The following is a 27025-nucleotide window of genomic DNA, read 5'->3' as shown; positions in this document are numbered from 1 at the left end:
TTCTCTTGCTTTTTTTTGGTATGTTTTTGTTTGTTTGTTTGGGGGGTTTTTTTGTTGTTTTTGGTTGGTTGGTTGGTTGGTTTACTTCCCTTAACTTTTTCTTCACCATGTAACTTTTATGGAGACGTTAAATGCTTTTGTAGTGCTAAATCCTTGTGTGTCTGTAGTAATTGTTATAAAACCAACATGTATCCAATGTACATGAATGCACCCTTAATACTAAATAATTTTCTGTTTCATCTGCTATAGCTGTTGAAGTCAGAAGAGGATGCCACATATAAACCTGTGAAGAAAGCCTGTACTCAACTTGTTGACAATTTGGTTGAGCACATTCTTAAATATGAGGAATCCTTATCAGGTAATATTGTTTACAACATATTAGCTCCTTTGAATTTTATATTGTACTCTAACAGTAGTTGATCAAATTACTATTGCAAAAAGTTACTGTTACAGAATTCTTATTATGAAACCGATGGTAATGAATTATTGCATTTAAGTTCATTATGAACTTTTGAGCACTGTATAATAATAAAGCTTCCCTCATTTTCTCTAGCTAACCACAATAATCGAACTACTTTAAAAACAGCTTGTTCAAATCTTTAGAGCACTAAAACCAAAACAAAACAAATGTAGCAAGCTTTATTTGCATTAATATGTTCTACAGTTGTAATCAGAATCATTGACTGAGACAGTGTACAGTAAGTAGTTTAAAAACTAGTGATGTCTTTGAAGCATCTTTGCTTCTTATTTCACATATTTTGTGATCACATGCAAATGTTAACACATTATGTTCTCATGTCTAATGTAATAAGAATATTCTGTATTGATCTTGGAAGATATGAAAGAGATATTCATATGATGTTTTGGCCATATGTTTTTCATTGCTCAAACATTACTTTGTGTATTTTCTATTTTTTTGCAGATTCTGACAACAAAGGTGTGAATTCTGGTCGCTTGGTTGCTTGCATAACCACTTTGTTCTTATTCAGCAAAATCAGGCCCCAGCTAATGATCAAACATGCCATGACCATGCAGCCATACCTGACCACTAAATGTAGTGTAAGTAGAGAAAATTAAAAAATCAGTCTTTTTTTTTTTTTTTCATAGATAATTAAGTATGGAAATTAATGGCTGTCTTGTATGCTTGATGAAATTGAAGGCAGGAAAAGAGAAATGAAAATTATGTTTCTGTTTCATGAGCATCATACCTTCTGAAGATATTAGATCCTTTTGATGATCTCTCTAGCTTCCAAGATGCTGTTCCTCACCCTCTACCTCCACATTTTACAGCTAAATGAGACTGAAACTTCTGCTGCGTCTTTCTCTTGAGGACTAAACCCCAGTTTTTCACCTGTTATGAAATAACTTCTTAAATTTTTTTGGTTTATAGTCTCAGTCTTAAAAGTAGTTAAGATTTAACATATGAATCTTAAGACTAAAGGTATGGTTCCATAAGACAGAGTGATCTAACATATAGAAAATATCAGAAGGAAAATGTCCTGCTTTATCCTCTTCAGCACTTCACCTCTCACTTCCCTAGCTCTTGAGTTTTTGTATTCCCCTGTAAGACAGTTTAGCTCACAAAAATGGTAGAGACCTATAATGTTGAACCCCCCATTCCTGTAAAATGGCCCCCCTCCTCTGAAACATTGTGTTGCTTTCTGCCATTTTGATTAGTACAGTTGGCTCAGTGACGGTTGTGATGAACCCCTGATCTGGCAGAAGGAGCAGGGCAGGATCATGCATCCATGGCTCAAGGAAGAGCTTGGCTGAGTGGGTGGCAGCAATCCATTACATTAGGTCAGCTGCCCAGGGAAGGGCAGGCTTGAGAATACGTACCAGCTTAGCTTGTAGGTAAAGCCTACCATTTCACAGGTTTAGCCCTGGAGCATTCTCTAGGCACATCTACAACAGACTTTTGGAGCTGCTTCTGATCAATCAGATCAGAATAATCAGGTTATCTGATTATTTACTTACTGCAACATCTCTTTCATGCATTACATAAGTTTTGTACTTATACAGGTCGAGATGAATAGTAGAATTACCACTTTCAGCTCATATGTTAAATAGCTTGATAGTAGCATTTGGAAATTATCCTATCATGATTAGTGAACTTGATTTGTCAAAGAAGTAAATTTCTAGCAAGATGTTTATTTAATATATAAATGTTTTCCATAGATTCCTCACAATACATATACAGTCATGATAATGGAAACCAGTAGTCATTTTAATTGTAATTTCTATATTAGTGTGTGTTATTATCGGTTTTGTTTAAGCCACATTCAGCCATTGCACAACTTCATTTGTTGCAAATACATGTTGCTAGGTATTGTGTGTTCTCTAGTGTGCATGTGTCAGGAAGAGTTCCTAGATTTGTTGTAAGACTCCAAAAAATTATCAAGACCAAGTTTTCAGGTCTGTCACAGTCTTGATGAGAGGTGAAGTTCTGCTTCTACATTTTTTTTTTCCAGAAGCTCTAGAAACCAAGAACTTGCTTTCAAAATAATATGTAATTTAGAAGCAGATGTAAACTCTATAAATATTCTTTTAAATCTTTATCAAATATATTACTTAAGATACAGAATTGTGTTATATTTTGTAATTGAATTATATAAATGTGTAATTGTATTATATTAATATGTATTATATAATGTTAATACATATGTATTACATAATACATATTAATAATACTTAGCTTATTTGTAGCACAGCCAGAACTGTTAAATGCTATAAATACTGTCATTTCAGACCCAGAATGATTTCATGGTGATCTGCAATGTTGCAAAAATCTTAGAACTTGTAGTGCCACTAATGGAGCACCCAAGTGAGACCTTTCTTGCCACTATTGAGGAGGACCTCATGAAACTCATCATCAAATATGGCATGACAGTAAGCTTTTAATTGCTACTATTCAGTTGATTCCATTTCACATTGTGAAATATATATTTTCGTTTTAAACAAAGTCTGTCTTTGTTATGAAGATAACTTTTGAGCCATGAAAAAACAATGTTCTTAGTTTACTGGTGTTTCTATGTGTTGTTATGTTTTAACAATTATAAGTTTGGGTGGATTTTCACAGCAGTCTAGGAGATGGACATTACATCTGTTAGATCGTTAGTTTTAGTTCTACATAGCATTTTCCTACATAACTTCACAAAAATCTCAGTTTTAACTTCTAAATATATAACTCATTTGCTCTTTCTTGATCCTAGGTTGTTCAGCATTGTGTGAGCTGTCTTGGGGCTGTTGTGAACAAGGTCACCCAGAACTATAAATTTGTGTGGGCTTGTTTTAACAGATACTATGGTAAGTAAAATCACTACATGTAATTGCCACTCTTCAGTTTTGGCTACAAGTCTTGTTTTAGGGATACACCATGATTAAATACTATGATCAAAACTTTCATCTTACTGTAGGTGCACTTTCAAAATTAAAAAGTCAACACCAAGAAGACCCCAACAGTACAATACTTACTGCTAATAAACCAGCACTCCTTAGATCGCTTTTCACTGTTGGAGCACTGTGTCGGCATTTTGATTTTGATCAGGAAGATTTTAAGGGCAACAGTAAGGTAAAATAAATTATATTTATTCTCTGCATCTTATGTATGTTGAATGCTCCACTTCAATTTGAAAGCATGGTATTCCTAGTCCCTCAAAGCTATGTATTTTTTTCATAATGCATAAAATATAGCTTTTTGATTTGTAAACACATGGTTTTGCAAAGGCCATGCAGTAAGATTCTGTTTCTCCTTTTTGACATTTATGCTTTTATAAGATATTAAAACCATCTGTTTCATCTTCAAATAGCTATTATTTTTGTTTTCATTTTCTCAGGTTAACATTAAAGATAAAGTACTTGAACTGCTGATGTATTTTACAAAGCATTCAGATGAAGAAGTACAGACAAAAGCCATTATTGGCCTTGGTAAGAAATATTAATAGTTTTTATAATTCTACTATAGTAAAAATCCATGCATTTCAGCAGGAATTCATTTATTTGTGTAGCGGCGGGGGAGTTTGTTTAAAATCAAAGTTCACTGCATGTTTTATTTGAGAACTGGCTATAGAAATGTAGTCAAAGGGATACTTTGAAGTTGCATATTTCTGCAACAGAGTGGATGCTTTTGACAGTGAATGCCTTTTGGATGTGTGACCAAGTCTTAAAAAGCATCAGGTTTCCAAAGTAATGGAGATGTTATTTATTCCCCACATGCAAGTATATTGTAACTACAAATCTTTTTTTTTTTTTTTTTTCCCCAGTTCACAAGGTGTGGTTAAAGAATAACTAGAAAAAATGCTGGAAAACTTTTGAGAATTTTAAGTGTAGGGGCAGGTATTCCACAGGAGTCAAGGGAACTCTGGCAGTTTATACCAACTGGGGGATGCTCTGTGAGTTTTCACAAGGCACTGATATGATGTCATAGTCTAAATATTACAGTTTGGTTTGGGATTTTGTCAGTATTTCAGTTTTAAATAGATTCTTTATCTGAAAGTATTAATATCGTATCTCAGTGACTTGCAGTAGTGCATGAACTGCCATTGAGTGGTTTATATCATGTTCATCCTCTGCTTAAGGACCAAAATTGTACATGTGAGAGGATCTTGTTTGGGCAGATAGGCCTTGGTTTCTGGAAGAGTTCAGTTCATGGTTATCATAGAATCATAGAATCATTTCAGTTGGAAGAGACCATCAGGATCAAGCCCAACCTAACCTAACTCTAGCACTAAACCATGTCCCGAAGAACCTCGTCTAAACACCTTTTAAACACCTCCAGGGATGGCAACTCTACCACTTCCCTGGACAGCCTGTTCCAATGCCTGACAACCCTTTTCGTGAAGAATTTTTTCATAATATCCAATCTATACCTCCCCTTGTGCAACTTGGGGCCATTTCTTTTTGTCCTATCCCTTGCTACTTGGGAGAAGAGACCAACACCCTTCATGCTACAACCTCCTTTCAGGTCATTGTAGACAGCAATAAGGTCTCCCCTCAGCCTCCTTTTCTCCAGGCTGAACAGCTCCAGTTCCCTCAGCCGCTCCTCATCAGAGTTGTGCTCCAGACCCTTCACCAGCTTTGTCACCCTCCTCTGCACTCTCTCTGGTACCTCAATATCCTTCTTAAGATGAGGAGCCCAAAACTGAACACAGTATTCAAGGGGGGGCCTCACCAGTGCCGAGTACAGTGGCACAATCGCTTCCCTAGTCCTGCTGGACACACTATTCGTGATCTGGGCACACTATTCCTGATACAAGCCAGGATGCCGTTGGCCTTTTTGGCCACCTGAGCACACTGCTGAGCACACTGCTGGCTCATATTCAACCGGCTGTTGATCAACACCCCCTGGTCCCTTTATGCCAGGCAGCTTTCCAGCCACTCTTCCCTGAGCCTGTAGCATTCCCTGGGGTTGTTATGACCCAAGTGCAGGACCTGGCACTTGGCCTTTTTAAACCTCATACAAGTGGCCTCAGCCTAACGATCCAGCCAGTCCAGATCCCTCTGTATGGCCATCCTACCCTCCAGCAGATCAACACTCCCACCCAATTTGATGTCATCTGCAAATTTACTAAGGGTGCACTCGATCCCCTCATCCAGATCATTGATAAAGAGATTAAACAGAACTGGCCCCAATACTGAGCCATGGGGAACACCACTCATGACCGACCGCCAACTGGACTTGGCTCCATTCACCACAATTCTTTGAGCCCGGCCCTCCAGTCAGTTCTTTATCCATCGCAGAGTACACCCATCCAGGCCATGAGCTGCCAGCTTCTCCAGGAGAATGCCGTGGGATACGGTGTCTAAGTACACAACATCCACAGCCTTTCCCTCATCTACTAGGTGGATCACCTTGTCATAGAAGGAGATCAGGCAGGTCAAACAGGGCCTGCCTTTCATAAACCCATATTGACTGGACCTGATCATATGGTTCTCTTGTAAGTGCCATGTGATGTTACTCAAGATCATCTGCTCCATGACCTTGCCCAGCACCGAGGTTAGACTGACAGGCCTGTAGGGCCTGTAGTTCCCCGGATCATCCTTCCGGCCCTTCTTGTAGATGGGCGTCATGTTATCCAACTTCTATTCAACTGGGACCTCCCCAGTTAACCAAGATTGCTGGTAGATAATGGAAAGTGGCTCAGTGATCACCTCTGCCAGCTCCCTCAGCACCCTTGGGTGTATCCCATCTGACCCCACAGACGTGTGGGTGTCCAAGTGGTGTAGCAGGTTGCTAACCATTTCCCCTGGGATTATTGGGGCTTCATTCTGCTCCCCATCCCTGTATTCTGACTCAGGGGGCTGGGTACCTGGAGCACAAGTGTTCTGACTATTAAAGACTGAGGTGAAGAAGGCATTTAGTACCTCAGCCTTTCCCTCATTCTCTGTCACTGTGGCTTAATCTAAAGAAAGTTGTCTCCCATGCATGTGAGCTTGCATTGTGTGGTTTAACTGTGGTCAAGAATTTGCCTCCTTATGCTGCTGTTTGGTGGCTTTTCAGATATCCTGTTTCAGTTCTGGCTAGGGAGGACTCTGAGGATAAGGACTGAGACTGAATCTTGATTTGATATTCTTTGAGGAAACCATTTCAGACAGCTGAGTGGGATTAATGGCTTTAGAGTTGCCTTTGTTGCAGGAGCAATACTCTAGTGTTCTGGACTAGCTGGAGGTTTTTCTAGGCATTGTATCAAGATGCACAACACTTACTGTAGTCCATTTTAATTTAATTGTCCTCTGCAGAATATTACACATAGGATAGGGGCTGTCTTCCTAACCATAGACATGATTGCTTTACTCGTAGATGCTGAGAATGTTGCAATTGTCAAAAATATTTCTGAATTACAGACTGAACTGTGATCAGTTTAGGGGAAGAGGAGAAAACAGAGGTGGCTTATCAGTAGGCATTCTTCAGATTTTTTTTTCTCTGCCCATAAGCATGTCAGTCTTTATTTTAATTAAACCTCAGACAACTGTTTTCAGTGATATATTAATCTCATCTAAGTACTGGTTCCATTTTGAGGGTAGCTGCTGGATGTACAGAGATGTGGTAGGCAGCGCAAAGTTCTACCTTACAGGCTGGTAATTGAGCCAAGTCATCAAATCCATTCAACATTTGTGTGCAGCAGCAAGGTAAAAATTACTAACAAGCTAATTCAACATTTATCTACAGTGAAGGCTTTCCAATCAGTAATTATTAGTGTGTCCTTTCAGTAAAGACACTCAGCAGTTTTAGCATTTGCTTTGGAATGTATCACTGCAGTTGAGGGATTAAGCTTAACCATATGCTTAATGATTATGGTTATGCTTCTCTTCTATATGTGCACTTGCAAGGCAGATTGAGGATACAAAATTTTGTTAGTAAATTGAACTAAACCTGTAAGTATCTAACAGGTAATGTCTTAACCAAGTTCAGTGCTTACTCTTAACAGAGTAAAAACAAAGGTATGAAGAGAAGTGGTGTGAGGGCAGCCCTGAGATGTGAAGTCAGTCCTTCAAGGAAACAACAGATGCCTTTTTTCATCTCCTATGACAAATTCTTATGCCAAGTAAGATTTCTTCCCTGCTTACAGGGGATGGAAAAATAAGAATTTCCATGAGAATACTGGTGGTTTTAGAGTCTTTTAAGTAAGTGAATGAAGGAAATAAATAGTTATGGATTGTTACGCATACATGCGCTATTCATTTTTGAAATTTACCTTAAGAAATGGGTTGGACTTTCTCAGAGGTGGTCAAGTTATAAACATTAATATGTATAGAGTGGGCAATTATACTACATACTCCAAAGAAGAGCATCATTCTTTTTACTTTCACCTCTTTCCCCTCCATCTCCCCTGCTTTCTCTCTTCTTCCTGTTTTGAGACTGAAATGAGATCTTAAACATACTGAGGTCTTGCCCTAGACTTAGCCTTTACCTACACTGTCTTTTCTGTGTGCACAGAGACAGTTTAAAAAAACTGACTCTATCTTCCCTTTGTTATAGCCACTTTTATACATTGCTTTTGCATAATTTTATTTGCTTTCATTTTTTCCCCTCATTCTTCTTTTATGTTTATATGTTTTTGACGAGTTAATTTTTAATCTTAGTTTCCTGTCATTGTGAAAAATACACTTAATGTCTACTTTTCTCACAGTCTTAAAAAATGAATCAAGTAGTTAAACATAGTTTAAATTGGGAAGTTATGTTCTCATTACTGTTTTTTTTTATGATAGTCTGTAAGAGTTCACTGGCAGCACTTCTAAATCTACATACGGGATCTAAAATGGTATATACTGTCACTAATTTAGATCAAAGTTTTTATGAAATAAAGGCTTCTGTGACTAAGAATAACCACTTCTTTGTCAAGGCTAAGGCTGCAGCTAAAAGCAGTTCTATTGTATCTTCCAACATATCTAGTCTTGGGAATGCTTCAGATAGTTTTCAAAAGAAGACCTTAATAGGTGTATAAATAATGACAGTGAGAGGTATAAATTTTATTTTACTGTGTTCACTATGTTTATTTCTTTTAAGATTTTATTCTTTAAATACTTGTGATATTTATCAATTTTTCTACATTTGCTCTGCCTCCATATGAATCACAGTTCAGCAGTATATTTTTCTCCAAATATATTAGAAAAACAATGGGTAATTTTTAGCAATGTTCCTTCCTTGTTCTTGGGAGACCTCCTAGTTATTCAGATGAAAACCAGAACACTGGACATGCTTCCAAACCTGTTTAACTCTCCTTAGTGCAACTGCCCTGGATTGGCACTCCATCTTTATCTATCAGAGTCATGGCTAATAGAATTGTCATGGCTAATAGAACTCCTTATAAACTTAGAATGGTGTCCATATGAAAAAGCATTACTGTTTGTACTAGAAAAAGCTATGCTGTTGGAAGGAGATAAATTTCATACCTCTGTTTTGAAGAAAGACTTAAAAAGCAGAAATACAGTTTCTAGATAATAATGTGAAATATTTCCTCTTCCACCCTTAGGATTTGCATTTATACAACACCCAAGTTTAATGTTCGAACAGGAAGTGAAGACTCTGTACAACAGCATTCTTTCAGATAAGAACTGTTCCGTAAACTTAAAAATCCAAGTGTTAAAAAACCTCCAGACCTACTTGCAGGAGGAGGATACACGTATGCAGCAGGCAGACAGAGATTGTAAGTGTTGAGTACTTTTGTGCTAATGAAGCATGCAAAACCTAACTTTGTGGCATACAGTTACTATATACATGAACTGTATAACTGATTGTTATCTTATTGATAATGTTGTACACCAAGTATCTTAGAATAATTTTCAAAAATTATGTGCATAGCTATATTGAGAAGTGTAGCTTATTATTTACTTTGAAGACGTATGAATCCTGAAAGAAATCCAGAATGCATAATTGCTGTAATGATGGTAGTAATACTTATTATCAAAATCTTCTCTAAGGTCAATTTGCATATATAAAATAAGAAATACAAAATAAGAAGTGTTTTAAATTAAAACCTTTATTGAGGAACAAGACTTTAAAGTTGTGTCTGTCTAGTTTTTTGAAGTATATTTGCCATCAGACTATTCTGTGTTTCATGAGATCATAAACCCATTCTAAGACAACTGAAATGTGTATGTAGTGTAAAGCTTAAATATCAGTATGCATCAAGTAATGGCAAAGTAAATGATTATACTGTGATGAGTGTGCTATTACTTTTGTCCTTTTTGCAGGGAAAAAAGTTGCAAAGCAGGAAGACCTGAAAGAAATGGGGGATATTTCCTCAGGGATGAGTAGTTCCATCATGCAGCTATATCTCAAACAGGTCCTTGAGGCTTTCTTTCATACCCAGTCCAGTGTACGCCACTTTGCTCTAAATGTCATTGCACTGACGTTAAACCAGGGTCTCATCCATCCTGTTCAGGTATGTTAGGCTTTTATGATGGGTGTTTTTGTTATTCAGGTTTTCACACTTGCTAAATACATTTCTAGTTTTTTCTCTTCCAGCTATGCTACAGTAATTTCTTATTGTAGCAAGGGGCCTTTACAGAAAGCATATTTTGAAATCTGTTTTATGTTGTTTAGCCAGTGAGATCCAAATGCTGTATTTTCTTGTCTTTGGATCAAGATGTGAAAGCCCAGCCAGTGCCTAAAGAGCACTTACAAATGTACATTGGAGCATATTTCTGTTACACTTATAAATTTCAGGTGTATGCCAAGCTGTTTTCTTTATTTGATTCTTTATCCTGAAAACTGTCAGCTTGCCTCCACCTCGATCCCCATGTCCTCCAAACAGTATGGAATTCCAGAGTCAATGTCAGAACTTCAGTTATCATCTCCATTATTCTTTGCTTACATAATATTTTTTTAATTCTTTGTTTATACTGCAGCATGTTCAGTCATAAGTGGTGTTTTTCTTAAAATGGCATTTTTTTTGTAGTGTAAATTTGCATTAGAATTTGAGAGAAACAGAAATACTACCTGAAACTTCACACAACTTATATCATTTATAATGCTGGTCTCTTGTGTATTTTGTACTATCTCCTTGCAAAGGGTAGTCAGGTAGTAAGTTGCATAGAGCTTCCTATTCTAGTTTCTGCAGTAGTCAGAATAAAGCAAGAACAACAGTGCAATAGAAAAACAAAGAGTGAGAAAGAGGAGGTGCAATGACTCTGAATAATCATTTCATTTGTTTTTCAAGTGTGTGCCATACTTAATTGCTATGGGCACAGATCCAGAGCCCTCTATGCGAAACAAAGCTGATCAGCAGTTGGTGGAAATAGACAAAAAATATGCTGGGTTCATTCATGTAAGTAATTCTAATTTATCATTTTACAAAATACTGTTACATTCTTTGGTGACTTAACACTTGAAGATAATAATTTGAAGCATCTCTTCCAGTCTAAAAATTCCTTTAATTCATAATTCAGAGAAGTGTTTTCCTTACTGAATAGTAAGGAAATAGAGCATTTATTTGACAAGGACAGCTGATTCATAATGTTTAGCAATGATTTTCCCGTATCAGTAGACTAGGGAAGAGAACACCTTGTAAAAGTAGAGGTCCTTAGTGTGTATGTATTAGAACATTAAGGCATCAAGGCTTTATAAATTGTAATCTAAGCAGAAGGAGCATAGGAAGGTGTTAAGAACTGAGGGATCTTGCTGAAAGCAAAATCTGAGAACTTGTGGAGTTGTGGCATAGTCCCGTTAGTTCTGCTTAAGATCTGAAATTGAGCTGCAGAACCCTCTCCTTATTTCAGAAGGCCCCAGTCTTGGTTCAGTGTGTGTACTACATTGTGGGACTTCCCATATCTGATTGTATTCTACTGAAATTGGAGCATTGCTCTGTGTATGGCATCCAAACCTATACCTAATCCAGTAGGTGAAGGCTAGCAGATGAAACTTGCTATGTAGACAGCTGGGATTTAAGGCAATGTATAGATGAAGAGACAACTACGCTGAACAGAAGCAAAGATGGTATGAGGAGAGTTGGATATGCAGCCTAGCTAGGGATTGTTTGTTCTGAAACTAGAGGAGGAGGCTTGTTGTAAGTAAAATCAGCTGGAAATTGCAGAATATATGCAAAAAAAACACCCTAATTTTCTGTTTGTCAGTCCTGTTGTACTAATATGGACTCAGTTGTTGGTTTCACTACAGGTGGCATCACGCATACACATTTGGTAAAATATTCTGTTCATGTATGAAAACATTTTAGTATTCTTGAAAATTGTTTAAATTGGAATACCTGGCTGCAACAGGTAAACAGATTAGCTGTATGTTTCTAACAGAATTTACGGTGAAAGCAGTTCACAAGACATTTTGATCTCTGCTACAAATTCTTTTTTAATCTGTTTGCCAACTTAAAAGATAGTAGTGCACCTCAGTGCATGTTTAAAAGTTAAACTCCAGATGAACATCTGCTTAAAAAGAAATAAGTGAATAAATGAACTAGCACTTTCCGTTAACAGGCTTTTGTTTAATTTTCTTCTTTCAGTTTTACTGCTTGAAAGCAATGGTTTAAATAAAAATAAATACTTTTCCATTTCAGATGAAAGCAGTGGCTGGTATGAAGATGTCTTATCAGGTACAACAGGCAATCAGTACATGCCCAAAGGATCCTGTAAGAGGTTTTAGACATGATGAATCATCCAGTGCATTGTGTTCACACCTATACTCCATGATCCGAGGGAACCGTCAACACAGACGAGCATTTCTAATTTCTTTACTCAACCTCTTTGATGATACTGCAGTAAGCATCACATTTTCTTCACTTAAAAAGAAAATAAAATATAACATCACAAGCTTAAATTCTCCTTTTACAATGTACTTTTATGACATAATTATTGATAACTTAATTTCCCTAAGGTACTTTGTTTTGCTTTGTAATATAAGATATTTACCTATATAATAGAATGCATCATTTTGTACCTTTCTGTACTCAGTTTGGATTGATCAGAAATAGTGTATCTTCAGGTATGAATAGAATTTGTATACATGCATGTTGTTTAGGAGGTAAGTAGAATAAAATTTGTGGTCATGTTTTTGTTCTAGACTGTTAGGAACAGAGGATAAGTGTATAAATCTAAGATATTTGTATGTATATTTATATGTACTTTTTTTTTAACTTCCAGAAAACAGAGGTGAATATGCTCTTGTACATAGCAGACAATCTAGCCTGTTTTCCTTATCAAACACAGGAAGAGCCACTGTTTATAATGCATCATATTGACATTACGCTATCAGTTTCTGGTAGCAACCTACTACAGTCATTTAAAGAGGTATGTGCAGTTATATTTTAATATATTTACTATGATGGAAATATATACTTCTCTATAATGTGGTCAATTCTTCAGTGAATACAGTATCATTATTATGATATGGACCAGTAGCATTACTTTGTAACCAGTAGTTAAAAAACAACCAACCCTTTCTGTTCTGGCCTACATCTGGTAGACACTAGTTAAAATCTTGCCTTGCATTGCTGCTTATGTTATTAAAAAAGAATGACAACTTTTGAGTTTTTAATAATAAATCTATATGATTCCATAATACTGCTGTATTAATTGGAATGAATATTAATTGCATGCATCTGGGAAGTACATGAACCAGGAATCATCATGAAATATTGGTTTATCGTGTTAGTATAATTTTAATAATAAAATCCAGTTTGCTGTTTCTTTTGTTGTCAAGTAGCTGATGGCAGTTGCATGTGTGTCACCTGGGAGAATTTAAAGGACTACTCGGCTGGCCAGCCACAATCCAGGAGGTTCCTCCAGTGCCTTGATGATAACTTTCTGATGCAAAGGGTGGAGGAGCCAACTAGAAGAGGTGCATTGCTGGACCTCATCCTCACTAACAAGGAGGGTCTGGTTGAAGCAGTAAAGGTTGAGGGCTGCCTTGGTTGCAGCGACCATGAGATGGTGGAGTTCAGGATCTCATGTGGCAGGAACAGGATAGCAAACAGAATTGCAACCCTGGATTTCAGCAAGGCAAACTTTGGCCTTTTCAGGCAATTGCGAAGGAAAATCCCATAGGCAAGGCTGCTTGAAGGTAAAGGGGCCCAAGATAGTTGGTCAGTGTTCAGGGACTGTTTCTACCAGGCACAAGATCAGAGCATCCCAACATGTAGGAAGTCAAGGAAGGGAGCCAGGAGACCTGTGTGGTTAAACAGGGAGCTGCTGGGCAAGCTCAAGTGGAAGAGGAGAGTTTATAGATCATGGAAGGAGGGGCTGGCCACTTGGGGAGAATATAAGGCTGTTGTCAGAGGGTGTGGGGAGGCAACTAGAAAAACTAAGACCTCCTTAGAATTACACCTGGCGAGAGGGGTCAAGGACAACAGGAAGAGCTTTTTCAAATACGTGGCAGATAAAACTACCACCAGAGGCAATGTAGGCCCACTGATGAACGAGGTGGGTGCCCTGGTGACAGAAGATACAGAGGAGGCAGAGTTACTGAACACCTTCTTTGTCTACTCTGCCGGAAGCTGTCCTGAGGAGCCCCGTACCGCTGAGGCCCCAGAGGAAGTCAGGACAATGGAGGAGTTTGCCTCGGTTGATGAGGACTGGGTTAGGGAGCAGTTAGGCAATCTGGATATCAATAAATCCATGGGTCTGGATGGGATGCACCCGCGGGTGCTGAGGGAGCTGGCTGATGTCATTGCCGGACCGCCCTCCATCATCTTTGCCAAGTCTTGGGAAACAGAAGAGGTGCCTGAGGACTGGAGGAAAGCAAATGTCCCTCCAGTCTTCAAAAAGGGCAAGAAGGAGGACCCGGGTAACTATAGACCAGTCAGCCTCACCTCCATCCCTGGGAAACTGATGGAACGACTTATTCTTGGTGCCATCTCAAGGCATATTAGGGATAAGAGGGTCATTAGGGGCAGTCAACATGGCTTCACCAAAGGGAAGTCGTGCTTTGTATAGTTGTTATTGCAATACACAGTCCTGTAAGAAAAAGGCCTGTTTCTTAAATATTTCACTGTCTTCATTTCCTGGAGAACTTTAACAGTAAAAGGTCCAAACTGTCAGGAAGTAAACCCATTTCTAGAATTTCCAATCTGACTAGTAAGTACAAGTCAGAGTTGATGCCTAGAAAAGTACACTGCTTTGAATTCTCACCCTACCAAAATCGATTTTTAATCTGCTAGAAAGAGACAGTGTATTATTTAGATAGGGGACCAGTGTGTAGCACCAGCACATAGAGGATGAGATCCTACTTGGGACTTCTTAAGTTCTGTTTTGTGAAAAATCATAGTATGTGCAGTAATAATGCAAGTGTGAAATTCTGTAACTCTACAGGTAATATAATAGAACTAATTATTAGTAATACTGTATATGATGACTTGGGGGGTTTTCTGGTCAGCAGTGTAATTAGTGTCATGGAATTTTAACAGAGGCAACCAGATTGGATTAGTGTGTACCAAAGTACATACATATGGAAATCTGTGTACCATGCGAAAATTATATTCGGGTGAAACAAAAATGGAATTTTCTTCTTGATTTATTGTATTTGGCCTTCTACTGCATTTTACTGTCTCCACTAACAAACTTGAGCAGTCTTTTTAAGAGTAACATGCCAGTGGAGTACTTATTGCTTCAGTTCCTTCTGTAACCACCTTGAAAAAAATGTGGACTTTGGATCAATTTTTCAGGGGCCTTCAGCAACTTTTTGCCATCGATAATTTTAATCTTTGGATATCAAGTTATGATATGATATTTTCAGGGAATTCTTCCTAATTTAAGACAGAAATTATTTTTGAAAGATTTTTTTAGAAATATGCATGATGCTACTTATCCTAATTTTGGAATGTGTGTTAACTTTTCTGTCTTGCAGTCTATGGTGAAAGACAAAAAAAAAGAAAGCAAGCCTTCATCAGATGAGGAGACTGAGAGTGACAGTAACAGTGTCAGTGAGAGCGAAAGTGAGGAGGAAGCTTCTAAGCCTCGGAGGTTACGGAAACGGGTAGACTCTGATTCAGATTCTGATGAAGAAAATGATGTAAATGCTGTGATGAAGTGTTTACCAGAAAATTCAGCTCCTTTAATTGAATTTGCAAATGTGTCCCAAGGCATATTATTACTTTTGATGCTGAAACAGCATTTAAAGAACCTCTGTGGATTCTCTGATAGGTAAGGATATTTAGATAATAAGTCATCTTGTTATCTAGTGAGTTCTTTGTAAGGATTAAGATTGGAAGGTTGGTTTTTTTTTCCAAGTTGATCGTTAATAATTGTTTAAACAATAGATTTGTATAAGAGAAAAAACATAAATGTAATAGGTTGAATGTAATGAAACTTTGGATTAGAAAAAGCAATGATTTAATTTCTCACCAGGACGTCTATTGTATATGGAACTATTAAAATATAACAACTTATATTGAATATTTTAAAAGCTTTTCCTTGAAATTGCTTTGGACTTTCCTTAAAAACTCTTTTGTTTTCTTTAAACAGTAAAATTCAGAAATATTCTCCATCCGAATCTGCAAAAGTTTATGATAAAGCGATAAATAGGAAGATGGGCGTTCATTTCCATCCAAAACAAACTCTGGATTTTCTGCAGAGTGATATGGCTAATTCCAAGATTACTGAAGAAGTGAAGAGGAGTATAGTAAAACAGTACTTAGATGTAAGTAAAGTTGCTTTGCAAAAAATCTGAAATCCTTTCAAACTAGGTAACACAGTATAGTACTTGAAAGTAGATGCTGATGTGTTGGATGAACATTTCAAAATGTTAAGTTCCTGGTAATCTTATGCGATATACTGGTAACTCACCATTTTCTTTCAGGATGTTTAGCAGGATTGTCTTTCAAAGTCTGCTAATAAATTTAAACACAATAAAAATTAATTTAAACTAAAGGATATTCATCTTTACAGAGTATTTTTCCATTTCTGATATCCATCTTGTATTCCTCTATCATATAACTTGTTCACTTTATCCCTGACTGTTTCCATCATAGGAACAGAGACTAGATCTAGTGTATTTACCTTCCACCCCCCCAATTCTTTGAAATATTAACTAGAGAAAACTTGCAGTTTTGGAAACACAGGAAGAAAGCTTTTACATACCTACTAGAAAATGAAAGTTAAAAGTTTGTAGAACAAAACACAAGCTGTTGAAGTTTGAAGTTGTCTGCCATTTGTTTTACCCTGTTTATCTTTTCATTTTTTATTTACTGTAGTGTGATATAAATGTATATTTTTAAAGTTAGAATGTGGACTGATCTGGGTTGTTTTTTTTTTTAAATAGTTCAAGCTCCTTATGGAACATTTGGATCCTGATGAAGAGGAAGAAGATGGAGAGGTTTCAGCTAGCACAAGTGCTCGGAACAAAGCAATTACCTCACTGCTTGGAGGAGGCAGCCCTAAAAACAATGCAGCTGAGACAGAGGATGATGAAAGTGATGGGGAGGATAGAGGAGGAAGCACTTCAGGGGTGAGGCGGAGGAGGAGTCAACGTATTTCGCAGCGTATTACGTAAAATTACTTTATGTGCTTATAAATGTTAGTCTATTATATTAAATGTACACCGAGTAATGTAATCCACATGAAAGAAAGCATTTTGTAGATAGAGATTCTCTACTTAACCATTTATACAACTTTTGTAGAAAGTTTAACAGAAAAGACAATAAAAAAATAAACACAAACAACAACAACAACAAAAAACACAAAAAAAAAACCAAAACAAACAAAAAAATAGAAAATGAGATTTATCCCATATAAAAATTTATTAATTTTCCTTTGGAATGTACTGTGTGTTATCCTTTTTATTGTTGCCAAGTTTTTATGTAGCTTTATGATTCGTGTGTATATATAATTTTATATATCAATAAGAGATAAAGACACGGGTACAAATTAAGAGTATGTGGTTTTACAATGATATGTTAACCCCTTGGCGCTGGCGGTCGCGGTGCGTCTCATTGCCGGCAATGGAATGTGTGCTGGGAAATCCCAACTCCCGGCGTCAAGGGATTAAAAGCAATAAAAGCAATAATTTCACTAAAGTTCTTTTGTGTAACACTTGGTCTTTTTTCCCCCCCAATGTTTTAGTCATTGAGAAGGTCAAAACGAAATTCAGACTCTACGGAGTTGGCAGCACAGATGAATGAAAGTGTTGATGTCATGGATGTCATCGCTATTTGCTGTCCAAAGTACAAAGACCGACCACAAATTGCAAGAGTAGTACAGAAAACCAGCAATGGCTTCAGTGTTCAGTGGATGGCAGGCTCCTACAGTGGCTCCTGGACTGAGGCTAAGCGCCGTGATGGCCGCAAACTGGTGCCTTGGGTAGACACTATTAAAGAGTCAGACATTATTTACAAAAAAATTGCTCTAACAAGTGCTAATAAGCTGACTAATAAAGTTGTTCAGACTTTACGATTGCTGTATGCTGCCAAGGATGGAACTTCCAGCTAATGAATTTGTACATGCAGCCAAATTTACAGGAATTGAAATAACAGAAACACTTGAAATATCAACTTTCTGTCAAAAAAAAAATCAATTAAATGAAGAGTAAGAATGGAACCTGGGACACAGGAAAAGAAGGAAATGTATGGTAAACGTTTATGTGGGAGCTTCCTTCGCTGTTGTGCAGCAGAAACTTCTCAGTTCATTTTTACTCCCACTGTACTATAGTTTAACAAAAAATTGTTTATATCTTGAAAAAACTTTCTGTTTAAAAAAAACACAAACAAGTGAATGTTGGAAATTAGTCTGTTAATGTTCTTAATAAAGTGTTTTTGGAGTTTAACCTAGCAGCGGATGGCTTTCTTTAGCTTAGCCCAATTTCCAGGAAAGCATTGTTTTTCCAGGCTGTAAAATGACAGAATCTACTGGATATATAATTTATTCTGTTGAAGAGGAGAAAAAAAATTAAAAAAGAATAAATAAAAAAAGAAAAAAAAGCATGCAGTATCTATGACCTATCTGCAGGAGGAGTTTTTGTAAATGTATATTTTGATGTATTAGGTCACCCTGAAATAATACAAGAAAAGGGATCCCCAGCAAATCTGGTGGAACAAATACTGCAATAAATTTTTTTACTTCTCTTTGTTACTTGTCCGTTTCCATTTGAATTTCTTATTGTAAAGATCTGTTTAAATCCATTTATATTATTTTGCAGTCTTTTATGTAAAATTTACTGTATTAGTGGTTTTCAAAACAAGACAGAAAATATTCTTTATACAGTTTGTATAGGCTGACTTCTGAATAATTGGTATCTTTTTATTTTTATCCCTTAAAGGATGTAAACACAAGTTAACTCCAGGGTTTTATTGTATCCTGCAATATTTAGTATTAACTATATGATTTAGCACTGTGCCAAACACATTTTCAAGAGTACGTTTTGATATAAAAAGAAACTATAGTTTATTCCTTGTATGCTTCAATTTCTTTCTAATGCTGTCCAAATGGTAATTTATGATAGTTTAAATTTGGGGAAAGCTGAATGACTATTCTGCTTGGGCTAACTGGCCATGAATGCATTTCTATGGGTTAATATAGAGAGGTTTGTGTCAAAAGGAGATAGCTACAGGTATCTGAGGAGTGAATGGGTATGAATCTAGCTAATTACATTACATTCTCTCACAAATGAATTTAAAAATATGTTTGTATATTAGCCTATTTTTTTTACTAATTGAAAGATGTTTTCACATTTTGTAAATTGAAAAAATGCTATTGAAAGCTTTAAGAAGCATTTGTTTTGGCTACATTGCCACAAGCCTTTCATAAGCAGTTTGCCTTTCTAGAGAGTAACAAAAGCAGCAGATTTGCAAACAGAAAAAATCTAAAACAACTAAACTTTTTAGGGGAATAGTAAACCCTGCTTTGTTTTCAAATCTGTTTATCTAAAACAGGTATTCCTCAATAAGTAAATATTTCTCTTATGCTTATTTTCTTTTACGAATTTAATTTACGGTACAAGGCTGTTTTTATGAAACTAGATTGCAGAATTCTAATGCGTTATTCAATTTGTGAGGAATATTAACAGTATTCCAAAATACTCTAATGTACAGAAAAACCATTAAACTGAATTGATTAATAACTCCTCATAATCTAGTTAGTAATTGTTCCCATGGGAAATGCCTTTTTGCTGTTTCATCCCTGGAATTTTTCTAAACAGAAATATTTTCTCACTTTTTGTTTTCACTTTTCATGGTGTTTTCTTCACACTACAAAGTCACATCTTGTACTAAGATAGGTATTGTTAAAGTAGGGAGAAGTAGAAAAAGCAGAAGTCACCCCTAAAGCTCTGGAAGCAGGACATCTTTGTATTAAATGACAAAACACTATTTTTTAGGGCCAGGAACATCTTTTATAGTGGGAATTTCATACTTTGAGAATAGAGGGGTTGTATGACATGTCACATGTTACTAGTAGAAAGAGTTGAAAATACTTCACAAGGAAACTCCTGATTGATAAAAACAGGAATTTCATACAGATGCAGTCTAAAATGAAGTTGTCACTAGTCTGTTAGCCATTTCTAATGCTATTTATTTTAAATAATCTTTTTTTAACAGGTAATACAAACGTTTCCTTGTTCATAAACAAATTGTTTCCTGGTCATGTGGCTTTATTAATAAAAAAGAGGGGTTTTATTTCAATTTGTTAGGTATTTATTAGAATAAAGTTATCAGAAATAAATTATAATTACACAATAGAAACCTGAAGTCTAAAGTTTTGGATCATTACTATATTGCGTAATATGCCAAAGGGCATACATGATCCTTGATGGGATCTGTTTGCTATAATATAGAATAGACTTCAAAACTTAATTCTAGATTGTTGAATAAATTGAATAAGATTTTCACTAGTTAAGAGTTTAATTTTCCCCTTCTGTACTACCCAGAATAATATCTAGCTTTATTTTGCCTATCACAAACATTCAGATTACTTGCTGTGAAAGAAAAAGGTAGCAGAGTTCATTTTGGGGAAACAAATTCCTGTTACCTGTATATAACATGGGCTGGTGATTTTCAGAGATATGAAATAGAAAACCTGAGGCTGCAACTATAAGTTGTGCAGTGCTCAGCCTTTGAGTAGCAGTTGTGGTTTACCAACGTTAACCACGTTATTGGCAACAGCACGTACTGAGATAAGGAGTTTTTTTAACATTAAAAAAAAGTGCTGCAGTGCAGTAATTGGTACAGTAACAGAATTTTACTCCTTTGTGTTGACATAGCTTTGTATTTTTTCACTGTATGGCTATAGATTTTTACATACATGACTGTAATGATTATTGAATTTTTTTATTCTTTTTGCTTTCTCCCTTTGAATACAAGTTCTGTACATGGAAACTTGTTGCAGTAGCTTACCTAACAAAAGAATATTGTCAAGCTTTTAGAATTAACTCTAACCATATTGTACTCTTTAAGAAAACATGGATGCTTCCACAATCTAAATAAATATGAATTAAATTATTATTTTTAATCTTCCAGTTCAGTACTGTAAAATTGCAGAAGAATTCTTGAGTATTTTCATTATCTGCAGCTATAAAAGATCACAATCATTTTTGACAAAACTTTAATTACAAATAAGTGTTTTTTAAATGATTCAGTAATACCCTTTTGTATTTTTTGAAGTTCTCTATTGCTTATATTAATGACACTAACATGTATAAAGGTAGGCATGGGCAATATTCAGCCATAAGTATTTTAGTGAGGTGTGGCCATTAAAAAGATATTTAAATTTTAAGTCAATATTTAGCCTTTGTTTTGCTGTTGTGGTGTCATCAGTGAGAATATTGTTGTTGCAAAATAGTTGAATTGTGCTAAACATTAGCTCTGACATGAAATACCTTATAGAACTGAAATAGTTCTTTTAAATATATTTATGGCTGATAAAAAAAATATATATAATCAAATCTGAATCATCTGATGCTAGTTAAACAGCAGGAAGTTCTGCCTATATACAGGTGTTAATAATGTTCCAGGGTAATGAATGGATCAGTTCCATTGATCCTTACTATAAAGATAACACATTTTAACTCTGAGCCTCAGACAGATATTAATGGAGTTGAATTCAAATGCCTAATGCTTTTGTTATGTGCCTGACACTCCTAAGTCTCGTGCTAGAAATAGCGAGAACCTAAGGTGCTTGTTTGCTTCCACTCACTGAAGAGCCACACCATAATCATACAAGTGTTTCTATATCCCTCAGAGAATTTGTCATCATTAAAGTACTGAGTTGTAATGGGTGAGTTCTTAATTTCAGTAGTAAGTTTTTAGATTTCTTGGTTCCTTGACTAAATATTAAAGTGTTATTGTTATAACAAATAAATTCATAGTATTTTCATATTTCATTATTTTAAATAAATGTTGTAAGAGTTCAATTTGGACCCTTCCAAAATGAAACTTGCAAGTTTTTATCCTAGAATGCACATACACTTTTTTGATTCTTTTCTTATTGTGCTCACAAGGCTCAAATTATGCCTGGGGCACCTATAAGGCGTCTAGGGAATCCATTTTTTTTAATTATTCTGAGAGAAGTCTTGCCAGTCTATGTTCAACCCATCAGACAAAACTACATAGTTTCTAGTTTCTACATGATTCAAATGCAGTTTCCCACCTAATTTTGGACTTCTCTGTATTAGGAAGGAATAATTTTCATTGGCATACATCCAACTGAATACACTACTTGCAGCTACTGCATCAAATGTCTCTTCCAAACATATTCTTAAAAAAATCCTTAAGCTGAGGATTGATTTGGGGGGAAGTGAGGGGGTGGGAGGGGTGAGTTTATCCTGTGAGGAACAGCAATAGCTCTGGCAACCAGTGTAGTGGTTATGCAAGTGTGTGGCATGCCTTTTAGCAATCATCTGTCCAGGCAAGGGAGTCTACAACACTGGAGTTGTGAAAGCACATTACCAAATAACTGACTGTCCCAGTTACAGTTTGTGACACAGTGGCAAGTATTTCTCAGTATTTCAGTGAATATTTCTTTTTTTTTTTTTTGTTTTGACTTCAAAAGAGCTTTTCTTCATAACTGTACTTAGTGAAGCTGTGTTGAAAGGCTCATATTTTTGTTTTGAAAACAAGTATTCTAGTTCCTAAAAGGTTCCTAAATGGTGATTTAGCTCATTTCCACCTTCACCTCCCCAGGGTATTTACTATTAAACAGGATACTACTTCTGTGTTTGTAATGTAGCCTCTGTCTTTTGGAAGCTGTAGTTATGAGCACTAAACTATGTCGCATGGGGCACCTCTTCAACTACTAGGTTTGGATGTAAACCACCCACCCACACACCCCCACACACTTTTTTTTGTTGATCGGCTCCTTTTCAAAGCACTTCCTCCTTACCCTTCCCCCAAAATATCTTCTGGATTTGTTTTACCTATCTCTTACTTACTTGCAATACTCTTCCCAATTATAGAGGACTACAAAATTTGTTGGAAACAACCTAAGTCTGTCACCACAATTAATTTAGCCTTCTTTCTATCTCTTTTACTTGTTTAGTTCTCTCATCAGGGTTTAAGGTTGTATAGAAATAATACAGAACCTGAACTGCACTTAATTGCTATAAGCCAGAAATACATGCATAGAGGAGAAATTCAATGGATTTGTGCTTCCTGGTTAGACTAAATGTGCTCTGTGCCCAAGTGTAATAATTCCTTGAGAAAATCCATTTGTTTCCAATTCATGAGAATTTTTTAATTCTGAAGAGTTCTGTGTGGAGACAGATCTTCAAATTCAAGATCAGCCTTGAAAATCTCCTGTCTGATGCATCCCTGCAGTTCTGAATAGTACCACCTCATCTACATACAAATCTGCAGGTCAGATTTATGTAATACTAAGTTCTCTGTGATTTGGTTCACTCATCAATTCTTTTTATTTGCTGTCCGAAAGTACTGGTTGGAAAAAAAAATAATGAACATAATGATATTTTCTAAAAATTTAACAGTTGTTACACATTTTATAAAATTCTCAGTTCTGATCAGCTCAGTAGCAGGTCAGAAAACTCAGAATTTTTTTAAAAAAATTATGCATTTGTGTTAACTTAATTAAACTTGTGCTCAGTTGTCAGAAATTTCTGGAAAGGCAGAATTTTATTTCCTAAATAATTTATTCCTCTAAAAGGTCTGTCTGCTATATTCTCAAAGCATCAGTGGTATTTAAAAACCAAAACACCGCAAGGAAGGGGGAGGATTATGTTCTGTACTAGAAAGCAAATTTATTTTAAAAGTATTATGAGAGAGAGGATTCCTTTCCTTCCCTTCAAATTGAAATCAATGTGAAATAATTGCGAACAGAAGTTGACACTAAGTCCATGTTCAGCCTTCAGACTAAACTTTCCAGACCAACCATGTACAGTCTTCTACACACCTACTCTTTGGACAACTCTGATTAGTACTGGATACTCCATGGCTAGTGGAATTTTTCCCTACCTTCAATTTTAAATGGTGGCTGAGAAACTCACTCAAACAGGCCACTTCCTTAAATGTCATATTAAATACTTTTAGGAGGGTGCACATAGTTGGTCATCACAAGGTATGTATATCTTTCAGAGGGTCCTTTTCAACTTTGTATTTTCTGAACTTACCTTTTTTCTATTTGTTATGTCTTTATGCATCAGAAAAAGAAAAAAAAAAAAAAACCCTTATATTATTTTAACTGATTTTAAAATATTCCAATTGAGGATCAGAGTAGTCTCTTGATGCCTTGCTTCTGCCTTACATAAAGATGTGCAACGTGATTTCAAAAGCAAGTTTCAGGACTCTATTTATTCTGTGGGTGGTAGCTATTAATGAATACTTGTTCCTTTTTCTTAAAAAAATTTACAAATTGTAGTGCAGACTTCAGCACATTTTCCAATGCCAAGTACAGTTTCTTGAAGCCTGGGTAGGATCTTTAAAGTATCTTGTTCCACAGCTAAACACACTCTCTTCCATTTTCAGAAAATATGAGGGTGACTTTGAGGAACTAAGCAGCACAAAATGCACATACCTTTCCTTGTATGTTCCCTGTGAATGATACCTATTTATCTTTCTTTACTGAGGCAGTATTTTTGGAAATAAAAACATAGATGCCAGCCCTGTGTATCTTAAGCTGTCTTTTCACATAATTTGACATCTCTTTAGTAGTCCCTTAGATTAAATATCTCAGCCAGAGCTCTGACAAAGACAGACTTCTTCTGAAGATGTATAGCTAAAGACAGACAATGACTAGTAAGTATCACTTTCTTTATTACTCTGTGTCTCTTAATAATCAAGATATCATATTAAAGAATAAAGATTGCCAAAGTAGTATCTTCTTACTTTTATAACTTTGTCTTTTTTCTCTTGCTATTTTAATTCTTTTGTTTACTTGGGGTTTTTTGGTTGGTGGTGGGTATTGTTCTCAGTGTCTCTTTTTGTTGTTCGTTTGGGTTTTTTGTTTTGTTTGTGGGGTTTTTGTTTGTTTGTGGTGGGGTTTTTATTGTTGTTGTTGGGGGTTTTTTTAACTTCCTGGAAGAAAATTTTGGTTTTTTTCTGGAAAAAAGTTAATTTTTACAGATAAAGATTTTTAATAGAGAGGAGCATTGTTTCCTCCTGAGGCACTAGAATATTTATTTGAAGATAATTTTTCTTGACCTGTCTCCCGTGAAAACATCACCTCTGTTACCTCCCAACTGTTAAGTTCTCAGAAGAAAATGATCAACAGAATATCAAAGTACTCCAACTGATAAAGTATTCAGCCTGTTTGTATGTGTCAAAACAGCTCCTTTTGGCTTGAAAAGGATGCCTTAACCTTGTATCACACTGCTGTGTCCATGTTGACTTGAAATCTATTCTCATGATAGACAGAGGTTATCCAGACCAGTGTAACCACCTACCTTCAGTTAAGGGTTTTAAGGCAATTCTAAACATTTTTGTTAGCAGAGCATTGCTGAGGTGTCTGTCTCTTGCTAGTCTAATAAAAATTTCTCATCTCCATCACACAAGCTCCTGTACACATTTAATTGCTGCTGATGCATACCTTTCAAGATTAGGAATATATAATTATATATTATGAATATATAATTATATATTATACTGTTGTAGGTGTCTATTACAGGCCACCACATCAGGATGAGGAAGTTGATGAGACCTTCTACAGGCAGCGGAGAGCAGCCTCACAGTTACAGGCCCTGGTTGTTGTGGGGGATTTTAACTACCCTGATGTTTGCTGGAAGGACTACTCAGCCAGTCAGTCACAGTCCAGGAGATTCCTCCAGTACAATGATGATAACTTCCTCATGCAAATGGTGTATGAGCCAACCAGGAGAGGAGCACTGCTAGATCTCATCCTCACTAACAGGGAGGGTCTGGTTGACGGGGTAAAGGTTGAGGGCTGCCTTGGTTGCAGCAACCATGAGATGGTGGAGTTCAGGATCTCACGTGACAGGAACAGAATACCAAGCAGAACTGCAACCCTGGACTTCAGAAGGGCGAACTTTGGCCTTTTCAAACAATTGCTAGGGGAAATCCCGTGGGCAAGGGTACTTGAAGGTAAAGGGGCCCAAGATAGTTGGTTAGCATTCAGGGACTACTTCTACCAAGCTCAAGATCAGAGCATCCCGACACATAGGAAGTCAAGGAAGGGAGTCAGGAGACCTGCTTGGTTAAACGGGGAACTACTGGGTAAGCTCAAGTGGAAGAGGAGAGTTTACAGATCATGGAAGGAGGGGCTGGCCACTTGATAAGAATGTAAGGCTGTTGTCAGAGGATGTAGGGAGGCAACTAGGAAAGCTAAGGCCTCCTTAGAATTAAACCTGGCGAGAGAGGTCAAGGACAACAGAAAGAGCTTTTTCAAATAGATGGCAGATACCTATAGACCGGTCAACCTCACCTCTATCCCTGGAAAGGTGATAGAACAACTTATCCTTGGTGCCATCTCAAGGCAAATCAAGGAGAAGAGGGTCATTAGGGGCAGTCAACATGGTTTCACCAAGGGGAAGTCATGCTTAACCAACCTCATAGCCTTTTATGAGGACATAACAAGGTGATAATGGCAAAGCAGTGGATGTGGTCTACCTTGATTTCAGTAAAGCATTTGACACAACCTCCCACAGCATCCTTACAGCTAAATTGAGGAAGTGTGGTCTGGATGATCAGGTAGTGAGGTGGACCGTGAACTGGCTGAAGAAAAGAAGCCAGAGAGTTGTGGTCAATGGGACACAGTCCAGTTGGAGGCCTGTATCTAGTGGAGTGCCTCAAGGTTCAGTACTGGAACCAGTACTATGCAATACATTCATCAACAACTTGGATGAGGGAACAGAGTATACTATCAGCAAGTTTGCTGATGACAGCAAACTGGGAGGAGTGACTGACATGCCAGAAGGCTGTGCTGCCATCCAGAGACCTGGACAGGCTGGAGAGTAGGGCAGGGAAAAATGTAATGAAATATGACAAGGGCAAGTGTAGAGTCTTCCATCTGGGCAGGAACAACCCCAGGTTCCAGTATAAGTTGGGAAACGACCTGTTAGAGACCAGTGCAGGGGAAAGGGACTCGGGGGTCCTGATGGACAGCAGGATGACCATGAGCCAGCACTGTGCTCTTGTGACCAGGAAGGCCAATGGCATCCTGGGGTGTATTAGAAAGGGGGTGGTTAGTA

General features: G+C 36.8%; 1 protein-coding gene across 4 annotated transcripts in view; it reads left to right on the top strand.

Moving 5' to 3' along the window:
- LOC136114505 (nipped-B-like protein) overlaps positions 1-20034 on the top strand; it is a 176542-nt gene extending 156508 nt beyond the window's left edge. For 2 of the 4 annotated variants that reach the window (XM_065859870.2, XM_065859869.2), the window contains 15 exons: positions 250-358; positions 923-1059; positions 2749-2889; positions 3213-3306; positions 3417-3571; positions 3837-3927; positions 8973-9146; positions 9694-9884; positions 10662-10769; positions 12009-12209; positions 12592-12738; positions 15293-15588; positions 15910-16084; positions 16706-16891; positions 17506-20034. In XM_065859870.2, coding sequence (XP_065715942.1) covers positions 250-358; positions 923-1059; positions 2749-2889; positions 3213-3306; positions 3417-3571; positions 3837-3927; positions 8973-9146; positions 9694-9884; positions 10662-10769; positions 12009-12209; positions 12592-12738; positions 15293-15588; positions 15910-16084; positions 16706-16891; positions 17506-17871 — 2571 coding nt within the window. In that variant the 3' untranslated portion in view covers positions 17872-20034. Of the gene's footprint in view, positions 1-249; positions 359-922; positions 1060-2748; positions 2890-3212; positions 3307-3416; positions 3572-3836; positions 3928-8972; positions 9147-9693; positions 9885-10661; positions 10770-12008; positions 12210-12591; positions 12739-15292; positions 15589-15909; positions 16085-16705; positions 16933-17505 lie in introns of all 4 variants that reach the window. The other 2 variants (XM_071801605.1, XM_071801604.1) reach the window with 2 other exon arrangements.
- Positions 20035-27025: the final 6991 nt, after the last annotated feature.

This window comes from Patagioenas fasciata, chromosome W (genome assembly GCF_037038585.1).
Source record: "Patagioenas fasciata isolate bPatFas1 chromosome W, bPatFas1.hap1, whole genome shotgun sequence".
Taxonomy (NCBI): domain Eukaryota; kingdom Metazoa; phylum Chordata; class Aves; order Columbiformes; family Columbidae; genus Patagioenas; species Patagioenas fasciata.
The sequence above is the reverse complement of the archived record's forward strand: the minus strand, read 5'-3'. Positions and strand labels throughout refer to the sequence as shown.